Source organism: Equus quagga, chromosome 16, assembly GCF_021613505.1.
Source record: "Equus quagga isolate Etosha38 chromosome 16, UCLA_HA_Equagga_1.0, whole genome shotgun sequence".
Classification (NCBI taxonomy): Eukaryota; Metazoa; Chordata; class Mammalia; order Perissodactyla; family Equidae; genus Equus; species Equus quagga.
Window position 1 is genome coordinate 10,786,572 of NC_060282.1, and position 21,666 is coordinate 10,808,237.

Sequence of the window (21,666 nt, forward strand, 5' to 3'; positions counted from 1 at the left end):
GGCTCATAAGACATGCAGAAATGCAAGACACACGTGGAGAACTGCCTAGCGACAATGATCTCACCTAATACTCCACTGAGAAAATTGAAGCTTTCCAGTGGGAATGCCCTCATTTCCTGACACCAAAGTTACAAAGTCACCTGCATAGTCTTCCTCTTCCTTCTTGTTTTAAGGGTTTCTTATCCATAACAAAGGCCAATCCCCCCACATATGCTCTGGGGACAATGCCCCATTGCCTTCTCCAGGGTTTGATTCCTGCAAATATCTTTTCTTTATGCTGCATCAATTCATCCCTCTCTTCTTCCTACCATTCTAATCAGCATGCAAACATGCCCTAGAATCTCCCATCTTTAAAAATCCCTCCCTTGGCTCATTCAGCAACATGGGGTAAATTTGCAATTGTAAATCTGATGCTCATAGATTTCGTCTTGATCTTAAATATCAGACTAGATGGCGTTATGTTGGACACCTCTTGCCTGACTTCACATTGTCTAATCCCTGCCTCTTACTCCAGACACTGCTATGATACCCAGCTCCATACAAGCTTGGACCCGCCTCACTCACGGAGGTGGGATCTGACCTGCCTTCTGTACTGCCAGACTTTTTGCATTCTGAGAAAGGACCTCTCTGAGAATGAGGTGTGGGGCACCTTGGGAAACCACTCAGCACTCAAGCACACACAATCCAGAAATGGGGGGAGTTAATGCCAACAGGGCCATCCTTGACCATGAAGAACAGAAGCCGAAGGATACATGCTCCCCGACTTTCATCATCTGGGTGGACAGTTCTGAGATTATTTCATGAGACTCTATAGAATGTCCAGTAGGATGGATCTCTAGTCACCTACAGTGACGGCCAATTTATAAATGAATCCTCTCCTTCCATCTCACTGGGCCAGTCCCTTGCTGGGGTGCCCTGCGCTCACTTCCCAGGCTAACCCCTGAATGCAAGCCTTGGTCTTAGGCTCTGCTTTAGGAGAACTAGGCTAAGATAGTGCCTTTCGAATAGTCCACCTCTGACTCAAAGTGTAAGCAAAAGGAGAATACAGCAAAACCAAGAGCAGAGTTTGACACTCCACCTTGGCTCTACGTTTTCATTCTTGAACTTGGTACTTGAGATCAATAATTTATCAGATGAGCGAACAGGTAACAGGATCCAACAAGTCAGAATTGGAAAGAAAGCCTATGAGATAGGACAGATATCATACAGACCGCTCATTTTCTACCTAAAAATCAGGTTCAGAAACGTGGAGTGACGGGCCTAAGACTATGGAACTGAGACAGCCGCTGAGGTTGCCTACGTGCCAGTGTAGTAAACTCAAGGAGGGTTATCATAATGATAAACACATATTGAATGCTTACTCTGTTTCATGTAGGCATGGCACAATGAACCTCTTCTAAGTGATGCACTTCTTCCTCACAGCTAACCTCTGAGGGCAGAACTCACCGTCCTCATTTTCAGGTGAGGACCTCAAAGCTCAAGGTTAGGCAGTTGCCTAAGCCACCAGCCAGGAAGTGGCAGGGCTGGATTTGAACCCAGAGCCCATGCTCCTCACTGCCCCACTACACTGTCTAAAGGAAGTCCCCGAACCCCAATCAGGCCATGAGGTACAGCTCCACAAGGAGTAGAAAATGCAAATCAGGGTGGCAGAGGGTGGCAGAGGGTGCCAGAGAGTAGTCATTTTTTCAGAGACAGGCTTCATGTAATTTACACAGCAAGGAGATAGACCTGAACCACAAACATTAAGACTGACGTGCTCCCACTCTGAGCTTTCCCTTAGCTCTGTTTCGTCACGACTGGCAATTATGGTTCTGATACTTCGCGTGTATGTGAGGATGAAGCCACTTGGCAATTTGATTTTTACTAAAGCTCATTTTTAACTAAAGCAAAATACTGAATAAATTTAAGAAATGTAATAATAGCTATTATAAAAATGTACTTATACAGAAGTAATTTGATTTTGTTTTATTGCTTACATATGAACTGCACGTGAATTTTTACATTTCAAAAAACTCACTTCATTACATTTATTAAACATACTCAAATGAATAAGACAAATTAGTTCCATTTTCAGGCAGGAAGAAGAGAAATATTTTGAGGAGGGAGAAGTTAATTGCTGGTAAAGTGTGGCATTATTACTTTAAAAGGTGAGTTTGGAAGTAGGAAGGAAATGTGTGCGTGCGCGCATGTGTGTACTGAGGTAAACTCCAATGACAAGCAAACTCCGTATAAGCAGTGAAAGACAACACAAGCACAGGAGGGACATTTAAATGTTAACGATTCGATGTCAAGAAAAAAGTGAATACTATAAGCAAACGTCTACAGCGAAAACAGAATGACGAACAGTTTATTAAGAGTTTTAAATGGCTACAAAAATATAGCAATACAGTGAGCTTCAACAAATCCTAACCTTTCAGCATCCAAACTGGCTGTAATACAATACGCACACCTATTCCCTGCAGGACCTCCTGCCATCTCCTGAAAGGGGCAAGCCAAAGGAAAAATCTGTTTCTTGGGACTCATTGTTAGAAAGACCAGCTCAGTAATCTAGGATATACAGAAGTCTACTGTGATTTAAAAACAACAACAGGAAAAAAACCCCACAAAACCCCAAATCAACAGTTTACAAACAGACCAGGAGAAAGGTGTGATAAACATTAATTGAAATGGTCTTCCTTTACATGCAATACGTGCATTTTTAAATCACAGAGAAACACGAAAGTTTGTAGATCAAAGTCTGTTTTGCATGAGTGCAAACGAATATATATCTTCTTTTCTTATACTATTCAGTTATATATATTTTTCATACAAAAGCACACAGTGTTAATCTATAAAATGACATCCAAGTGGATGATGATTGTTTTGCATGTCCCCCTGCTTTGTTTTAAATGTACAGTCAAAAACTAATATCCTTCTTTAAAAGTACAAAAGAAAAAAAGGGAAATAAAAAAACATAAAACTTGGCCTATTAAATAGTGAAACATTTCACCTGATCAAAAGGCAAAGTTACAGTGACAGAGCAACAGGGCCCTTCAGCCCTGCGGGGATGCACAGCGCTCTGGAGCGAGCTCCAGTCTACCTGCGCCTCACTTAACAAAGCGCCCAGGATGTTGGGCATCATTTTAAAGGTTTAAATGACTAGGAGCTTTCGCAAGATATTTCAAGATGCTGTACTTTGGTTTAAATATTCCGAAAATTTCGAGTATGCTTGCTCTATCATCACTTCCTTACTTTTTTCTGTTTCTACTAAAGGTGCCCAAATAATCATAATCACAAAGTTGTAACATGCCATTCTTCACTGCAACTTTTCAAACAAAAACAAAAGCTAAAAGCTGAATTGTTTTTTGAGCTACAATTTTTGATATGTACACTGTTTCATGTAAAAAAAAAAAATCACATCTGAAAAGGTAGAATTATAAAGAGGTTATTTTATAAAAATGTCCTAAAAGAATTTTATAAGAGTTGCAAAGAAAGTTGTTCATTTTGCCATGTGATGGCATTCACTAAAATGTACATAATTTTAATAAAACATTATGAGTCTGTCAGCACATGTAATCTTAGTAATTGAAATCAACAGAAGCTTAAACTGACGATCCTTAGCACGCTTAATTGCTAAAACCACAGGCACTCTTTTCAAATGTAACATAACAAATCCTAAACAGAGATGCCTACAAGTTACAAGTTCAGATCTTACAAATTCAAAGTCCATTTGGGGAATTTTTTGATGAGAATTTAAAATAATGCACAATATAAAAATGTAAATTAATGTGTTCTTAATAGAAATAAAATGTACACACTCTTCACAGGTGAACTAGTAGCAGTTTTAAATGTTTTTTTTCTATACTAAATATATAGCTCATTTAATTCATGGAGCCACAGCAAAATACCACTATAATTTCAAAGCATAGTCTGTAAACTAATACATCTTATGATGTAGAAAATATTGCACAGTTCGGTACTCAAGGAGTAAGCTCTAAGCCTCTCAAGTAGAATGGTCAAACTCTCTGCAGAATACACAGTATTACAAGTACTAGACACTTTAAAGTATGGCGACTTTAGGGTCATGTTCTAGGAATATTACTCATAGATGCTTTATACCATAAACGAGTTGAGGAACGCCTAGCACATGTTATTACAGGAAACACGTTAATAAAGGGACACCCAGCACAACATCTACAATATGGGGACAACAAGCCACAGAACACTTTTGTAGCCCCGGGATTAGGAATATATTTGTATGTTTCTGTTTTTGCAGATAGCCAAAAACAAAGGTAATTCTACTTCTGAGCAGTTGTGTAGATGTTTAAGAAATAGAGCAGACACTTTTTATACATCTTCAATCCTCTGAAGGCTTAATTTTTTTTTTAAATTATGTGTTTGTGAAAAGTTTAAAATATACTGTTTAACAATGGAATAATGTGAGACCAATACATGTTCAACTTTAAAAGCCAACAGGAACCTCAAAAGAAATTAACTTGGCATAAATCTATTTTCGAAAGTACTCTAAATCATATATAGTTCCAAAATTTCTGATATGATATGCCAAGCATTTGGTTAAAGAAAAGTTCCATCACTACTTTCAGGAAGTATGTTGATAACACATTAGGTAAACGCTGAAAACTCAGCTTGACCTTCATTGTTAGGCTTTAAAATCCTATGCTGGGGTCCTCATGAGCCACTCAGTACACACACAGATCCGGAAACTTCATCTCATAGACTGGGACAGACTGATATTGGGCATGCCCAGAAGTAATGGTCAGTGTTCCTGATGGGCTGGGAGGAGGACTGTAAAAGAAGAACAAGGCACTGTCAATACGCATATTTAAAAGCTGTTCACTTCACAGAGCATCCTCATGACCACCTGCAACAGCAGAGTAAGACCCCTCACAGCAGGGGTCAATGTGATACAGTTACTAGCCAGCTACGAGGCTGTATGGGAAATGGATCCTGGTGGTATCAAGCTGTCTTTAAGTCTAAACCAGACATTTTCTTTGGAATATATGTATGTATAATTTTTTATAATGGGATTACACTATACCCATTCTTATAAGCTTGCTTTGTTTCACTAGTAAAACGTCTTTCCTACATACATGTATTATCCTTTTGGATGACAGCATGGTATTACTTTACATGGATATATTGTCGTTGATTTAATCCGGTGGACAAATGCAGTTTCATTTCCATTATTATAAATAACGCTCCCAAGTCTATCCCTACACACACAGCTTTATCCTGACTGTGGCTTATATGCTTACAAATAGAATTTCTAGATCAAAGTGTACTCACAGTTTTGATTTCGATACATTATTGTCAGAATACTAGCAATTCATACTTTCAACATTTGAGTGTACCTGTTCTTTTATACCATTATAAATATTGGGTATAAGCAATCTTTTTTTAAAAATCTTGGCCAATGTCACAGGCAAAAGGGACTGCATTCTTACTTTTATTTTCAATTTTTGAGTTACTATGAATGTAGCAGCATTAATACTAATGCTAAATATCTTTGTACATTTAATATCCATTTTATGTTTCTTTTAAAATGAATAGTCTATTTGAGTCCACTGCCTATATTTGTACTCAAAAGTTTTTCTCTGAATTTAGGAATCTAATCTTTTGTCATATGATACAAATGATTTTCCACAATTCATTATTTAATTCTCAGCTTTGTATTTTTTTTTTTTTTGCCAAATGCTTAAATCTTTACCAAAGAATCAATTATTTTCTTATGATTTGTAGTTTTTGTATTATGCTAAAGAAAATTTTCCCCAGGCCAAGATTACAAACAATATCCCTATATAAACTTTAGTATTTCTATGTATTTTTCTAAACAAGAGTTAAATTTTCTATTTTGGTAAAAGAAGTGAAGAAAGAATCCGCCCTCCTTTGCTGGTCAATAGTCCTTAGCAGTTGTCCAAACAAAACTTATTGAACATTTGCTCTCGTCCCTGAAAATCTGAAATCTTCTGTTTACTACCGACCCTTCTATTCCCGAATTCCCCTCTGCTCTGCCTACCTGTACACAAGCCCAGCCCGCTTACGTACCAAAGACCCATGGCACGTTTTCCCACCCAGCAAGGCAAGGCTCCCTGTTTCCTTCGTCCACTTTCCTGACTGCTTCATATGTGGATTCGTCCACACTGTCTTTAGCATCATTTGTTCAGATATTAAAAAAATAATGCTGTGAAGATTTTGACTAAAACTATAGATTAATCTGCAGAGAATTGATGTCTTTAAGATATCAACTTCCTATCCAATAACAAGGTATGAGTTTGCATGTGTGTGAGCATTCTTAGGCATACTTCAGGGATTTACAGGTATTTCATGTAAGTCATAGGTAGTTCTTTCAGTTTGTTAGTATTTTATAGTTATGAACATATGACAAATTTTTCATTATCATTCATATGTAGTGAATTTTCATTAATTATTATCTGTACAAATATTAACTTCATATAATTATCTAACTGTAAATTGTTTTCATTCAAGTTATTCAGTTTGTTCTCTTTTTTTCTTAAGATTGGCCCTGAGCTAACATCTGTTGCAATCTTCTTTTTCTTCTTCTTCTCCCCAAAGTCCCCCCAGCACACAGTTGTATATTCTAGTTGTGGGTCCTTCTGGTTGTGCTACGTGGGATGCTGCCTCAGCATGGCCTGATGAGCAGTGCCAGGTCCGCACCCAGGATCTGAACTGGTGAAACCCTGGGCCGCCAAAGCAGAGGGCACAAACTTAACCACTCAGCCACGGGGCCGGCCCTAGTTGGTTCTCTTATATTTTCCTGATATATTATTCTATTTTTGGCAACTAATAATTAATTTGCAATCACCATGCCAATATTCATAAAATTTCTTTATTTTTTTATTGAGGCATAATTTTCATAGAGTGAAACGCACAGATAGTAAGTGTACCGTCTGGCAAGAACTGACAAAGGTATATACCATGTAAATCACACCCCAATAAAGATACTGAACTCTTTCATCATTTAAAAGTAGTTCCTTTGTGGGGCTAGCCTGGTGGCATAGTGGTTAAGTTTGCGCACTCTGCTTCAGCAGCCAGGGGTTTGCAGGTTTGGGTCCTGGGCATGGACCTAGCACCACTCGTCAAGCCACACCTTGGTGGCATCCCACATGAAAAATAGAGGAAGACTGGCACAGACGTTAGCTCAAGGCCAATCCTCCTCACCAAAAAAAAAAAAAATTAATAAAAAAACATTCCTTTGTGTCCCTAACCAGTCAATTTCTCCCTACTCCCTGGTACTCATGCACATACATCCACATTCAAAAACTATGTTCTGATCTCTAACACTGTAGATCAGTGTCACTTGTTCTGGTTCTTGAATTTTATATGAATGGCCTATACAGCCTATAAGAATGGTCCATACAAGCTATACTCTTTTATTTCTGGTTTCTTTTGCAATATGTTTTTTTCAGATTTACCAAAAAAAAGTGTTCCTTTTTACTGCTGAATAGTATTTAACTATATTAAGAATACCACTATTTGTCAATCCACTGTCCTGTTGATGGACATTTCATGATTATGAAAAAAGCTGCGAAAACATTCACGTACATGTCTTTTTGTGAATATGAGTTTTCATTCCTCTAGGTAAATACCGAGAAATGGGACTATAGGTTTAAGAGCTGGTATATGTTTAACTTTACAAGGAACTGCTAAAGTTTTACAAAGTTTTTGTCTCATTTTATATTCCCATGAGCAATGTACTAAGAGTTCTTCTCTAATGTTCAATGTACTGTTAACCCATCCAATAAAATTTTTTCCTTCAGACATTATATCATTCAGTTCTTGAACTACAGTTTGGCTCTTTTTTAGAGTTTCCATTTCTCTCCTAAAATATATGGATCTTTTCCTTTAAATTCTTTGATATGTGTGTATGCTTGTGTGTGTGTGTGATCTTTTATGGTCTTGTCTACAATTCCAATAACTGGGTCATCTGTGGGACTGCTTATGCTTACTGTATTCTCCTGCTTCTTTACATTTATTGTGATTTTTTTTTTTTTTCTTATTGTACTAAGGTCAAAGTGAATGACAGAACCAAGTTTGAGATTGTTTTGTTTCTTTTCTAGAGAATACAAACTCTTTCCTCTGTCTGGTGTTTTTGAGTGAAGCATATCAACAAGAGGAAATATATCAAAGTGGAACTGAAAGTTCTGAGGGCACTCTAAGAAGTCTGTTTAATTCTTTGTGCCATGTAAGCTATCCCCAACTACTACTTCCTAACTAGGTGACCCTGCATAAGTTACCTAACTTCTACGTGCCTCTGTTACTACACTTGTAAAGTAAAAATAATCACTACCTACTTTTTAGGTTTGTTGTAAATACTGAATGAAATAATGCACTTATTAGCACAGTGCCTAGAATACCAGAAGTGTTCAATAAATGTTAACTATTAGTAGTAAGTAAATGCTAACTAAAAGTAGCAGTTGCAGTACCAATAAGACATAACTAGTCATAATACTTATTCTAAAATATTAAACCCACATAGTTATGACAGTGTAACTGTAACACTGTGGTCCCTCACAACATTCCTTTTAAGAAGATGGGTTATGCATTTGAACTGGAAAGAACTGTGACACTGAACCATATTAAACTGTAGCTTTTGCAGGTCCAAATGGTTAAATATGAGAAATTATCTGGTTAAAAATATCTTTAGAATGCAAGTTTTCCAAATTACCGAGATGTCCTCATAGGACCATTTTGAAGGAATGAAAGATCTAAAAAGGAAAGCTGGAAAAGCTAGAAGAGACCTGGACAAGAAATGGTACCAGACTCCACCCAGTAAACAGAACGACGACTAAGACAAAGGCACCATCGTGACCTTGTGTGCACCCTAAGTGAAAAGAACAGATGACTCAACACAATCGGCAACAAATCTGTAGGGGGTCTCCTAGTTTCTATTTTGTTGTTTTATTGCTGTTGTAGTAACAAAACCCTTACCGTATGGTGAGTTCCAATATTTGAGCAAGTCTATCATGAAGCAAATTTGCCTACAAAGGAGAAAAAAAGTTATGAATAAATTTATTATTTCCCAAATACCCATATGTCATAATACAGATGCAAGGACAAAGCATAACTGTAACTATGAGCTGATGGTACAGATGCTTTAATGTTTTCGTTTTGTCTGTCTCATACACTGGAATTTAACGTTCAGTTTCTCTTTTATTCCTTTCCTAGTCTCACTGGTAAAGGCAAACCAATAGACAAACAAAACAAAACACCCACAGCAAAATCATTGAAAACCTCTGCAGAAAACGTATCAAAGCAACAACAATCATTAACATCCAGTTTGGGATCTGCCATTTATAACAGCTTGTTTTACACAAAGAAATTACTTAGGCTTCATAGCTAAGCCTTCAGAGTTTTCAGTTCCTATCTGATACACTACCTCGTGTTGTGCTGACTTACCAAAACTCGGAGCCCCTCAATCACTTATCCAAGAAGTTTCCACGAAATCAAACTCCACCCCACCCGCACCTCCTTCACCATTTGTTCACTTACTTTGGATTCGCATTGTGCTGCTATTTCTTCAAAAGGTGCTTTCTGGAATTTCTCTATCACAAGACGCCTCTTTTCCTTTTCCTGTTCTTCCATTCCACTGGTATCTATATAAATGTTTATAAAGACCCATTAAAAGGAATACAAAATTTCAAAGAACTTTGCCAATGACCATAAGAGCAAATGATCTATAAACCAAAAATAAGGGTAATTTACAGGACTAGTTTTATAATGAAAAGAGCAAAAGCCATAACATCCTTGAAATATCTTAGTTAAGGCTACAAAGCACATATACAAAAAATTTTTTAAAATCTAAGGGTTGAAACTACACAGCACCAGACCCTCTTTCACAGACTAACTTTGTCTCTCTCACCTAAAAACCAGGAGCATGCTAACTTCCTACAAGTCAAACAACTTCAAGCCCCTTCCTGAAGGATGATTCTTTTATTAATAATCACGCCCTTGCACATATGAGGTACTAAATTAATAAAACTTAATACTGAATGGCATATTGAAATACAGAGAGGGACATCTGGAACAGTTATTGTTTCAGCCTTGTCCATTTATTTACACAATTTGAAGAGGGATGTTTTATCTTAAGATGGTGTGTGGTCCAGCCAAAGTCTGTGAGATACTAAAAAAAAAAAAAAAGTCTTTTTGATACTACTGAGATAATAACTGTGTCCGTTTGCTTATGAATATGAAAAGAAGGCTAACTTATGGCTTATTTATTGATGGTCTACTGTAAAAACCCAGTAATTCTTCAGGGTTTTTTTCTCCTGGTCGAGAATTTCATAGCATGAAATGCACTATGTTCAAGCTTCTCTAAACAAAGCTGCTTTCCAGACAAACTGCAGGCAACAATTAGCTAGTTTTTAAAAGTGGAAACAGCAGTAGAGAGGGAAAAGGCATTATTTTTTTCTTCCTTTGAAATTGTGGCAGGGTAACAAAGTTGAAGAACTGATGTACTTCGGAATGACTATAATGCAGAGTTATGATCACCTCTCTGTTGTTAGGTAGACCAGGGTCACAAACTCACACGTGCCAGGGGCCAGGCAGGAAACATAAATATTTAAATCAGGTCAGGCAAAAGCAGCAGGAAATAGGGGGACTCGGGCAAGCTGAGCACACACCCCTGCTCTTAAGTATTCAAATTCAATTTCTGAAAATAATGCTTCCACCTAAATCCAACCTGAGCCAGCAAGTGTGCTTTCCATGCATTAGTCAGCAGTTCTCAAACTTTATGGTTTTAAGACTCCTTTACACTCTTGAAAATTATTGAGAAAACCAAATAGCTTTTTTAATACATGTTATATCTATTGGTATTTTCCATATTAGTATATAAAACTAAGAAACTTTAAAAATATTCCTTTAAAAATAATGAAACCATTGTACGTTAACATAACAGCCGTCTAACGAAAAAATAACATTTTCCAAAACAAAAGAATTTAGTGAGAGAGTAGCATCGTTTTATATTTTTGCAAATCTCCTTAATGTCTGGCTTGAGATAAGGCAGCTGGTTTCCATCTGCAAATGCATTCAATCTGCTGCAATATGTTACTTTGGTTGAAGCATATAAAGAAAATCCAGCCTCACACGGACAGGTATGGGGAAAGGAAGAGTATTTCAATAGCCTTTCCACATAATTGTGGATATTTCTTCTTGGACACTACAACAAAATTTAGCAAGTGGTAGTTTCTTAAAAGTTAGTTGCAATATGGAATTTAAAACCTTATTAATAAAACTTCTTTCTAACTGGTTACATTAAAACCAATTGATCTATTTTATACTTTGAATTGATCTTTACTCATGCACGAGCTTGCAACATCATGCAATGGTCATTTGGAATATTGGTCCACTGACTTATACAGATCCTCTAAATGTAGACGTATGTCATTATAAAACATTTTTTAAAAAATCACATTTGTTAGTTATTACCACTGATCTCATGAGAAAGGTCTTTAAATATTGGGGAGCTGTCAAACACAGTGGCAGCAGATAGCTGCAAAATTCTAATTTTACTTAAAAGTGCTAATCTCATCATTGGGAGTAAACAGTGTTGGGGTATTTTGTTTTACTTTTTTGTCTTGAAGTGACGCCCTCACTTCGTTTATTTTCCAGAAAATATCCACCATATACAAAAGGTTTTCTGTCAGTCTTTTTTTGCAAAGTAAAAATGGTGTTCCCTGTAAAAAATGACTAGTTCAGCTTGCAAATCAAGGCAATCAAAGAAGTGCTTTATGTGTACTTCCCAAAGACAGATACTCATGGGTTGAGATTTAACAAAATTAATAACTTATACTGACTCATCAAGGGTATTAAGTAAAATCTTGCTTTTTAAAAATAACTGCAAGCGTGGGGTACTGAAGAAGATGATGACCGTTAGTGTAGTTTGATGCCCCTGCCTTCATTCATGTTAAGCAAAAAGGCAAAAAATAACATCTTGGTATCATGATGAAAATCTTTTCTGACTTCGTGGGTCCCTTAAGAGAGTCTCCTCCAGGCCCTCCAGGGGTCCACAGACATACTTTGAGAATCATGCCTTGGACTGTACGTTCCTCAACAGGTCTTAATCTTCAGATGCCTCAGAGTATCCTGCACATGATGAGTGTTCAAATACTGCTTACTGAATTCAATTAACTTTATTTTGGCAAATTTGATATTGTATTACAACAAGGAAAAAATCCTTTAATGGATTAAGCTAGAAAAGGTCACATTTTATTTCACATGTGATGGGTGCTAGAGCACTTTCCTTTCCTTTATAATGATTTTCTTATTCTGAGATCTCTGAAAAAATAAGAGGCAATTTCCATCCAATAATGCTTTACCAGATAGAAATGAATTGTGATCAAGGCATCATTAGCCTAGTAGTAGCTAATATTAATACTTAATTGAAGGACCCACTCTAAAACAAAGAGGCAAATTATGTGAGATAAAATTTATTTCCATAAAGGCCAAAGGAGAAAAAACTATATATAATATAAAACTATATTTTATGCAAAGGTAAGTGAAAAGACTACAGAGTCAGTCAGACCTGGGTATCAAATCTGGCTCAAGCATTTACTAGCTATGTGATCTCAGGAGAGTTTGTTAACTTCTCTGCCTCAATGCTCTCATTAATAAAAGAGCAGGGATTAACGTGACACTCTATCATGCCCACTGACAATCTCTACCAGCTCCTTCCTCTTACCCCATTACAAACACCCTTCTAATTATACTACTATAATCCTGTTAAAAATCACTTTATTTAATTTTCTCAGAATTTTCATCCCCACATCACCTACCAAAGGAAATACTTGACTATTTCTCTTAAGTTCATGCACCCTGAATGCTGGCCATCACATAAGGGTGGCATTAAAATACACTGTGATATGTTTTCATAACCCTAGAAAAGTCAGACTAAACAAAGGAAGAGAATTATCTATGATGAGACAATTGTAAACACTTAAAGAATGTAGTTAAATAAATCAGTTATATATTCATATAGAAATCAATGAGATATATATATACATTTTTTTTTGTTTTTTGCCATGCTGCCTCTATTTATTCTGGCATCTAAACAAGTACTAAGATAAAGCTAAGCTAGTAAAATATCAGGAGAGTTAACAAGTGCAAAAATCTCACCAATTGCTTTCTTTAATGCTTCAAAGGTGATTTCTTCAGTGTTACTAACCTAGAGAAAAGTGATTTTAAGTAAAATAAAGAGTTAAGAAAGGTCAATATAAATAATACCTTCAAGTTACAAGTCATCTAAGAAGTTTCACAAATGTTTTTCTTCTTTGTGTTGGCTTGACTTGTGATCATACTCCACAGTATCAAATAATCCCCACCTTCTTATTGGGTGTAACAATGGCCCACTGCAGTGGTTCCCCAAACAAGTCTACAGATTAACGTCAGGCTGGCAGAATTAACATCCTCTAGGCAACCCAACCACCGCCGAGTTATAGAACTCAATCTCCAGTAAGGTGAGGTGTAATAAGATTTGAGTCCCACTGACTGAACTATGCTTCATGAGTGAACAATGCTTTAAAACAGTCAAGGTAGAGATTATATATCTATACACACACACACACACACATATATATATATAAAAATATATGTGTGTATATATATAGTTTCAGCTGTGTAATAATTGAAAACTTAGCCTCCATAATTTTGGTACCACATAGAGTTTACAAATCAAAAATGAAATAATCTAAAACTCTGAATGGTTTAAAAGCAAGAATCACTACTTTGGGAAGTGTTCAATGAGTACAGTTAACTAACATCTTAAAATAATCATATACTGGATCTTTTAAGATCAACCAACAAGTTTTATTCTCCAGATATAAACTTTAACTTAGGGTTTTCAAGTCTCTCTCTCTTGCTCTGAGATAGGTAAAAGGTATGAAATCAACTGCTTTATGATTAAAAAAAAAAGTCAGTAATATTTTTTGTGGCACCAACACATTTACAGGAGGAATAATATCCAGTTACTACAGTTTCTCTGAATAAAAATTAAGAAGTGATACATGAGTACTTGCCTGGGATTCTGGTCATCCCTAATTTTAGCTCATGGGCTTCTTCTGCTAGTCTAAAGCAGCAAGACTAATGAAAGCAAAGGACTTCATGCTTTGCACCTTAGCTTCTCTGTAATACAAAGGCTTTAGCTGGAAATCAAGCAGCAAGAGTTCCACTACCTCAGTTTTTCTACTGAGGGTTCATATGTCTAGTTGAAGTCAGATTAAACTTGGGGATCTTCAGTTGCTTTGTTCTAGATATTTGGAGCAGATATACAAGATTAGGCTCTGGATGGTCAACTACTTGTACCTAGACGCAATCTAGTTCTTCAATGAAAAAACTCACTACTGTTCTTAAAGCTGGTTAAGAGCTTTAGACTCTAAGAAACAATTACAGTACAGGAGAAAGAACGCAAGAGAAGTGAGAAGGCCAGTATTCTTGTCATGTAATTTTTACTTATTACCTGTTCAATCTTGGGTAAGTGAAAAGCTAGAAGTACTTTACCTAATAACTCTTCTTCCCTATTTGTTCTTGTTTTCCTTAACTCAGATAATTATGATGCAGTCTCCTAGCATCGAAAACTCCCAAGTCATTCTGTCCCTCTACTTTCTTATTTTTTACCTCCTTTCTCTAAATCCCTTCAAGTTCCTTGCTGGTCCTCCCCATGTGCCTCTAGATCAGGGTACTCCTGCCCCTCTTCCCATCTCCAGCCTGGCCACTCCAGATGCTCATCACCTTAAGTGTGGACTATTACAAGGATACCCAAACTGGCCTCTCTTCCTCCAGTCTCTTCTTACCAATTTAGCCTAGTTACAGTCTGAGACTCTTCTATGAAAGCAGAGCTCTACAGTGACACTGCCTGAATTTCAGTGTTTCCCTACTTCCTATCAAATCACATATGAAGCCCTCAGGCTGGTGATAAAACCTTCTATAATTTTGCTTCAGTCTTGTTTCCCACTGTTCCCTTCTGTGAATCCAACTAAAAAGGAAAAAACAGACCAACTGCTTTATACTACTGTTCAATGATTCCTATTTTTCATATGATATAGCTGCTAAATGCAATCCACCTACATCATTTGGTGTTCAACCAAACTACGATCTGTTCCAACTCTAGAGGAAAAATTGGTTGTGTTGGTATTCTGGAAAAATGGTACAAAGGCATCATCCTAGAGGAGTTTCAACATTCCTTTGATTTCCTCTTTATGATGTTTGCCTTACTCATGATCTACAACTCTAACCTAGACTGTGCAACACCCCTGGGCCTGTACAAAATCTGCTATTCCTCTCTTCCCCATCATACTAGTTGTTAGGCACTTGCACTGATACCTTCGTAATTCTCCAGCACCTAGCACACAGCAGGTTCTGACTAATAACCTTGACTTGACACTAGACTTGCTTTGTTAGCACACATGCAAGGTTTCTTCAGTTATATCTGGGGAGAAGGTAGGAGTATGTAAGTATAAAACAAAGATCTGTTATTTGTCCTAGAATAAACAATAATCCTTTCCAGCCAACCAGTGACTTAATTTTGTGCTCAGAATAATTTAACATGCACTCAAAATTTAGTATTATATAACTTCCCACCCATTCCCCCAAATAATCAAGCACTGACTACTACCTTTTAGGGAAAAGAACTAAGTGGCGATTTCAGGGTTTATTCATACTCATTATGCATATCATTCATGCCTACAGTGCCCAAAGAGAGCACCAGAGATCAGAGAATCAGACCTAGGGCGCTTTATTCTATTAGTCAAGCTGACAATTTTATCTCAGGAGGCAGAGATGCCTCTATTCCATTTTAGCCATTTATCTTCTTGAATACCTTAATTTTATTTAGGTATCTTCATATATATATATATATACATGTGGTATCTTTATTTAGGTATCTTCATATATATATGGCAAAGTTCACTAAGTGATTCACGGTAGGCTAAGGTTTAAATTGCAAATGCTGGAATTGACATACCTCAGGACCAGGTATTTCAAAAGACTATAGTAGCAATCTGAGTTATATCTAGGGAAAACAGAAGATTGCTAGGATCTCCATCTAAACAATCTTCTGATTCTTTTTTTTTTTTTTTACATTATAAGCTCTAAAAGCAGGTACCAGATATATCTGAGGAGTAACTGGGATTATGTATACAAAATTTCAAATTTTTCAAATGAGCAATTTCCTTATCTGATTCATTGTTAGCAAATATACTGATTCATAGTTTGATTAACTGATGATTACCTAACTGATGCAAATTTCTCCTGTCCATGCTATGAAATTAATTAGTTCTAGCCTAGAAGGTCATGTTATTCTGTCTTCTGGTATTTGAATAATCATTCCTAAAATGCAAAATCAGATTCCATAATGGTAAATGAGTGTGTAACTCCATGTGCTCAAGAGAATCTTACACTACACTGTACTTAACTTTTCAAATGCTCAGTGTAAGGCATATCTGACTTAGAACTTACAGCAAAAAGAAAACAACAGGATCTTTAACAAGTTAACAAATGTATTAATGGACTTTCAATGTAAAGTTCATGTTCAAGAATCTTCCTCCTATATTAAGTCATTATGCAAATTTTTTTTCAGTTCATTTTATCAAAATAGACTAATTCTTTACAACAGTGTTAAGTGTTACGCATATATTTTTATAAAAGAAATAAAAATGCCTAATAAAAGGAGACTGGAATAATACCAGTCAACAAAATATACTGTACTCTTGACAAAATAAAGTGTATAACCCAAGGCTTTGGATGAATTTCTTTCCTGAAAGGTAATAACAACAAATTCATAATCATTCAAAGACAGAGCTTACAAGATACCCTCCTTACAAGTAAGTAGTGTGTAAAAAAATTAAAATGGCTTTGAAGAGGTCAATTTTGGGAAGATTTTTCTTGAGCCTTAAATTGGCAAGAAACTTTAAACCAACCTTAATGCCCTAAGTTTCAAAATTTATACTAACTGCCTCTTCAATGATTCTTGATGCTCTAGTAATTTAATAATACTGATTAATTTTACATAATGGAGAGTTAAACAGCAGAGAGGATATAAGTTAGTCAGCTGTACCCTAGCCACCAAATAGTTTTAATTCCTGAAGACAAATTAACTGACAGGGATTGGAAGGGGGAGGAGAAAGGAGGCTGAGAAAGCATGAATTCAGACAACTTCCTTCCCCTTTTCTTAGAGAGATATTCTTTTAATTATTTATATTGTATCAATAAGAAATAATGAAATACCTAGGAAGGCAAACAATGGATAAACCACAAGGAGGAGGCTGACTTGTCATGCTGGTATTGTGGCATTTTTACTTGACTATCAAAAAATTCTCTGGTGACTTGTGTGGAATAAGTCCTAGAGAACACTGGCTGCTGTTGCTTCCTATAACTCAGGAGGGTACACTCTTGTGCTCTATTGAAACAGAAGGAGAGCATTAAATCTATGATTTTTCAAATAAAGTCAAGTCGTTGATAAAGCTTAACCTACATTAAATTTACTATATTTACTATCCAAAATGATAAAAATTTTCCCTCATAGATGAAGTTTTAAAGTTTTCTAAAACTAGTGAACATTAGCGAACATGAGAGAGCATAATTCCATTTATTCTCGTAATTTATTTCATAAATCTTTGGAGATAAACAGGATCCAGAGGACCTCCTAATTTAATAACAGGCCTTACATAACATTTTTTACTTGTAAGACAAATCTTTCTTAGTTCTGTTTTATGGTTCCTTTTATCACACTAAATTACAATATGTGAAATCTAATGCTATCACAACACAATGTTAAGTGTATGTCTTTATAGATAGCTGAAATGAGCTTAGTAAAATTATAAATAAGTTCAAGGCTAAATCAGATTAACTTTGTACTAGCAATTGTTTTGATCTGGGGATAATTTACAGCTGTATCTGTTCCTGTCTGAAAGTATGGAAGCGCAAAAACATTTTTTTTGAAGACTGGCACCTGAAGTGACATCTGTTGCCAATCTTTTTTTTTTTCTTCTCCTCCTCAAAGCTGCCCCCTGCGCCCCCCCCCCCCCCAGTACACAGCTGTATATTCTAGTTGTGAGCGCCTCTGGTTGTGCTAAAGAATTCTTTTAAATTGATGTCTAACTCAAGACAGTACTCTGCCATATAACTCTTAGCAACTTACCACATCATCAGAAGGAACGCTGTTGGGTAAAATATCCACCTGAATGGATACAGTGTCCACAATACTTTTTCTTCTAGAAAGTCGATCTTCATCTAAAATAAAAATTTGTTCCTCATTATTTGTCAATTAGAAATAGTATATCATTTATAAACTCTACTTGTTTCAGATTTCAAAAAAATTTCAGCAAATTAAGAGTTTGTCTTTTTTGCTCTTTCTAAATCTATAGAGCATTGTGTTCTCAGGCTTTTAAATTTTGTGAACAGATTAAAAAAATAAGATTGATGGGGTAAACTGAAATAAGGTTAATAGTTTTTTTTCCAAAAAGGGACATTTAGAACAGCAACATCAATAACCGTTATCTAATAGTTTAATAAAAAATAAAAGTCAACATAACACCAAAAAGATGAATTACATGATCTTAGTCGAACATGTTCAGTTTAATTAAAAACTCATAATATTGCCCTTGTATCTCTAATTTTTCCACAAAACAGTGAAAGCTGTCAACAAACTCTGGCTCTAGGGTGGTAATTTAGGAACCAATGTCTAAAAGTCTCTACTGTGCATCGAAATTTGTGGACTGATGGGGGGTGGCCCCATGGCTGAGTGGCTGAGTTTGCACGCACCGCTTTGGCGGCCTGGGGTTTTGCCGGTTCGGATCCTGGGCGCGGATATGGCACCGCTCATCAGGCCATGCTGAGGCGGCGTCCCAAATGCCACAACTATAGGGACCCACAACTAAAAATATATACAACTGTGTACCTGGGAGCTTTGGGGAAAAAAGGAAAAAAATAAAATCTTAAAAAAAAAAAATTTGTGGGTTGATAAAATTTGCTTCTTCAGTCAATAGTTCCTTCTCCATCACTTCCAGTCATTCAACTCCACTGGCCCCTGATCTTTTGCTTTATAATTTAACTACCTATCCAGAAAAACTTTCTCTTCACTTCAATGCTCTAGCTAATCTACTTTTCTCCCCACTTTTGCAAACTTGCAAAGTTCTCGAGCTCTCAAGTAAGCTCAGTCTGAACCAATAGCTCTAATCTTTCACTACCTACTCTTCCTGCAATTCAAATCCTGCCCCCAATCACTCTTCCTAAAGTGCTTTTTCATAAAATTCCACTGTCTTCCTAATCACTAAATTCAACAGCTATTCCTCAAGGCCATTTTCTGCTTAACCACTTAATGGAAATTTCTATTTTTTGATGAAAATCTCCTTCCATAAATTCTTTTCTACTTCTATTTTCTATTTCAGCATTCAACAACATTCCACAAATCTATTAAGTGATAGGACACCATGTTAGGTGATAGGGACAGATTGCTGAATGCAGTCCATACCCTCAGAGAGCTTACAGTCTAAAGGGAAGACAGAAAATAAACAAATCATCACAAGAATAATAAAGTATAAAGGAGAAGTACAGGGTGCTGGGAGAACAGCTACTAATCATGGTTACATTGAAAACAAGGAAGCCACTTTGTGTATCCCAATACACAGAATTAGAGGCTTATTCAACCATGGCTGGAGCTGGACAAGCCGACAGTCAGGAGAGTCATCACAGACACTCCCAGACTGCAGCATGGAAATGGGTAATTCTCAAGAAGCTCCCTAGAAGCTCCAAGTCTGCTGCCTGTCCATTTGGACACCTACAACAGTCCTTGAAGGATAACAGTTTCTCTTCTCCCACTTTCAAAATTTTGTCTGAGTGCTTTGCACTGTCAGTCTCTAACAGAAAATCATATGGGGAAGAGGATTCTGGGAAATGTACTTCTCAATTTTTCCCCCTATGATGCAGAAGAGAATTTAGAAGAGGCAGCAATGACATCAACTGGGCAATAGGCAGTCTGGACTCACTTTTCTTTGGCTCCTCTTCTACTCCCATCCATAAAAGATGTGTTCATCCAGATCACATCCTTGGTCCCCCAACTCTCCTACAGAGTTCCCAAGTACAATTAGGGCTTCAACTGGCACCTAGCAGGCACTCTATAAAGACCTGTATGACTGACCAGGAGGATTCTGGTGCCTCACTTTCTCTTCTGAGCTCAAGTTCAATATTTTCAATTTCCTATCAATGTTTGATTCTACATGTTCTAAAGCCAATTTTAACATGGCTAATAAACCATCTTTTCCTCTACACTGCCCTATTTATTTTCAAGAATGCCATCATTCAACAACCTTTATCTTTTCTTATCTAAACTCTTAGGATAGCTTCCTAATACATCTGGTCTAATACATCTCTCCCTTCTGTACTGCAAATAGAAATGCTCCTAAAATAAAGCATTTCAGTCTTAATTATAATTTTACAACAAGTACAGCCCACTGACTAATGCAGAGCTTCCCAAACTTTTTTATATCACTGCACATCCATAAAACTACAATACATGTATGGCACACGGAAACCAATGGAAGAGGCTGCTCAACTGCAGGCTCTGACTGCCTAGGCTCCACTCAGCTACGTGAAGAACTAGGATCAGTTAGACACCTGTACTGTTCCCAAGAAGAGGTGGAAGCTCAGACCGAGAATCAAAGTCTAACAGCACAGTTACTTCATAAGCTGGCAAACCCCATTTTTCGGATCCAATTTCACATATACTGTGATTTTATTCTACAAAGGAGTAAAGAGTGAAGAACTAAAGGAAGGCCAGCATAGATAAACTGGTTTCTCTCTTACCAACTACTCCTCTACTGCAAGGGAGCCTTCCATAGCAGTAACCAATGCTGTTAATCAAATACGGGAATTTACCCTCTCTCTGCGCAGATGGTAGGACTGCAATTCCCGGCCTCTCTGTGGTTAGGAAGGACTATGTAACCACTTCTGGCCAGTAAAGTATAAGAATGTTCTAGAGAGCAGCTGCTCCATCTGCTTGGATTCCAGATATGGATGATAGGAAGTTATACACAGTTTGAGCAACAAATAAATCTTGACTGTTTTAAATCACTAAGAACTTGTGATGGTTTGTTATCACAGCATAACTTAGCCAGGGTTTCTTAATGTTGGTACTACTGACATTTTGGGCCAGATAGTTCTTGTGGGGGCTTTCTGTGTACTATAGGATATGTAGCAGCAACACCAGCTTCTACCCACTAGATGCCAGTAGGCCTACCCCACCTTTCCCTGACCCAGCAGTGGTAACTAAAAATGTCTCCAGGATTGACACATGTTCCCTGGGATGTGCAAAATCACCCTCGATTGAGAACCACTGACCCAGTCCACCCTGACTGATGACAGACCTTGCTACAGTTTTCTATATATGCCATCATCATACTTAAGCCTCTTAACACACTAACCACATTACTTCCCCAAGCAATTCTACCCACTGCTTGAGGAATTAAAAAGGCATTCTGGGCTCTCTAGTCAGATCTTACCAACAGTACCTTCAATGGCTCACTATTTCTCTAGTGTTCTAGTCAAATGTGCCTATTCAATATCTGAGCATGTTTTGGCATATTTGCCTTCCACGCTTTTCTACAAACAGAAACCCCTACTGGAAACACCTTATTACTTGCCTTTCCTTATGTCCTCCCC

The 21,666-nt window shown here is 36.9% G+C and overlaps 1 protein-coding gene across 3 annotated transcripts in view; it reads right to left on the bottom strand.

The window, feature by feature from the left end:
* Positions 1-2,320: 2,320 nt before the first annotated feature.
* Positions 2,321-21,666, bottom strand: part of EFR3A (EFR3 homolog A) — a 102,976-nt gene continuing 83,630 nt past the window's right edge. For 2 of the 3 annotated variants that reach the window (XM_046641928.1, XM_046641929.1), the window contains 5 exons: positions 18,149-18,240; positions 13,132-13,180; positions 9,511-9,614; positions 8,950-8,999; positions 2,321-4,785 (listed from right to left, as the gene is read on the bottom strand). In XM_046641928.1, the coding sequence (XP_046497884.1) occupies positions 4,680-4,785; positions 8,950-8,999; positions 9,511-9,614; positions 13,132-13,180; positions 18,149-18,240 (401 nt within the window). In that variant the 3' untranslated portion in view covers positions 2,321-4,679. The other variant, XM_046641930.1, reaches the window with a different exon arrangement.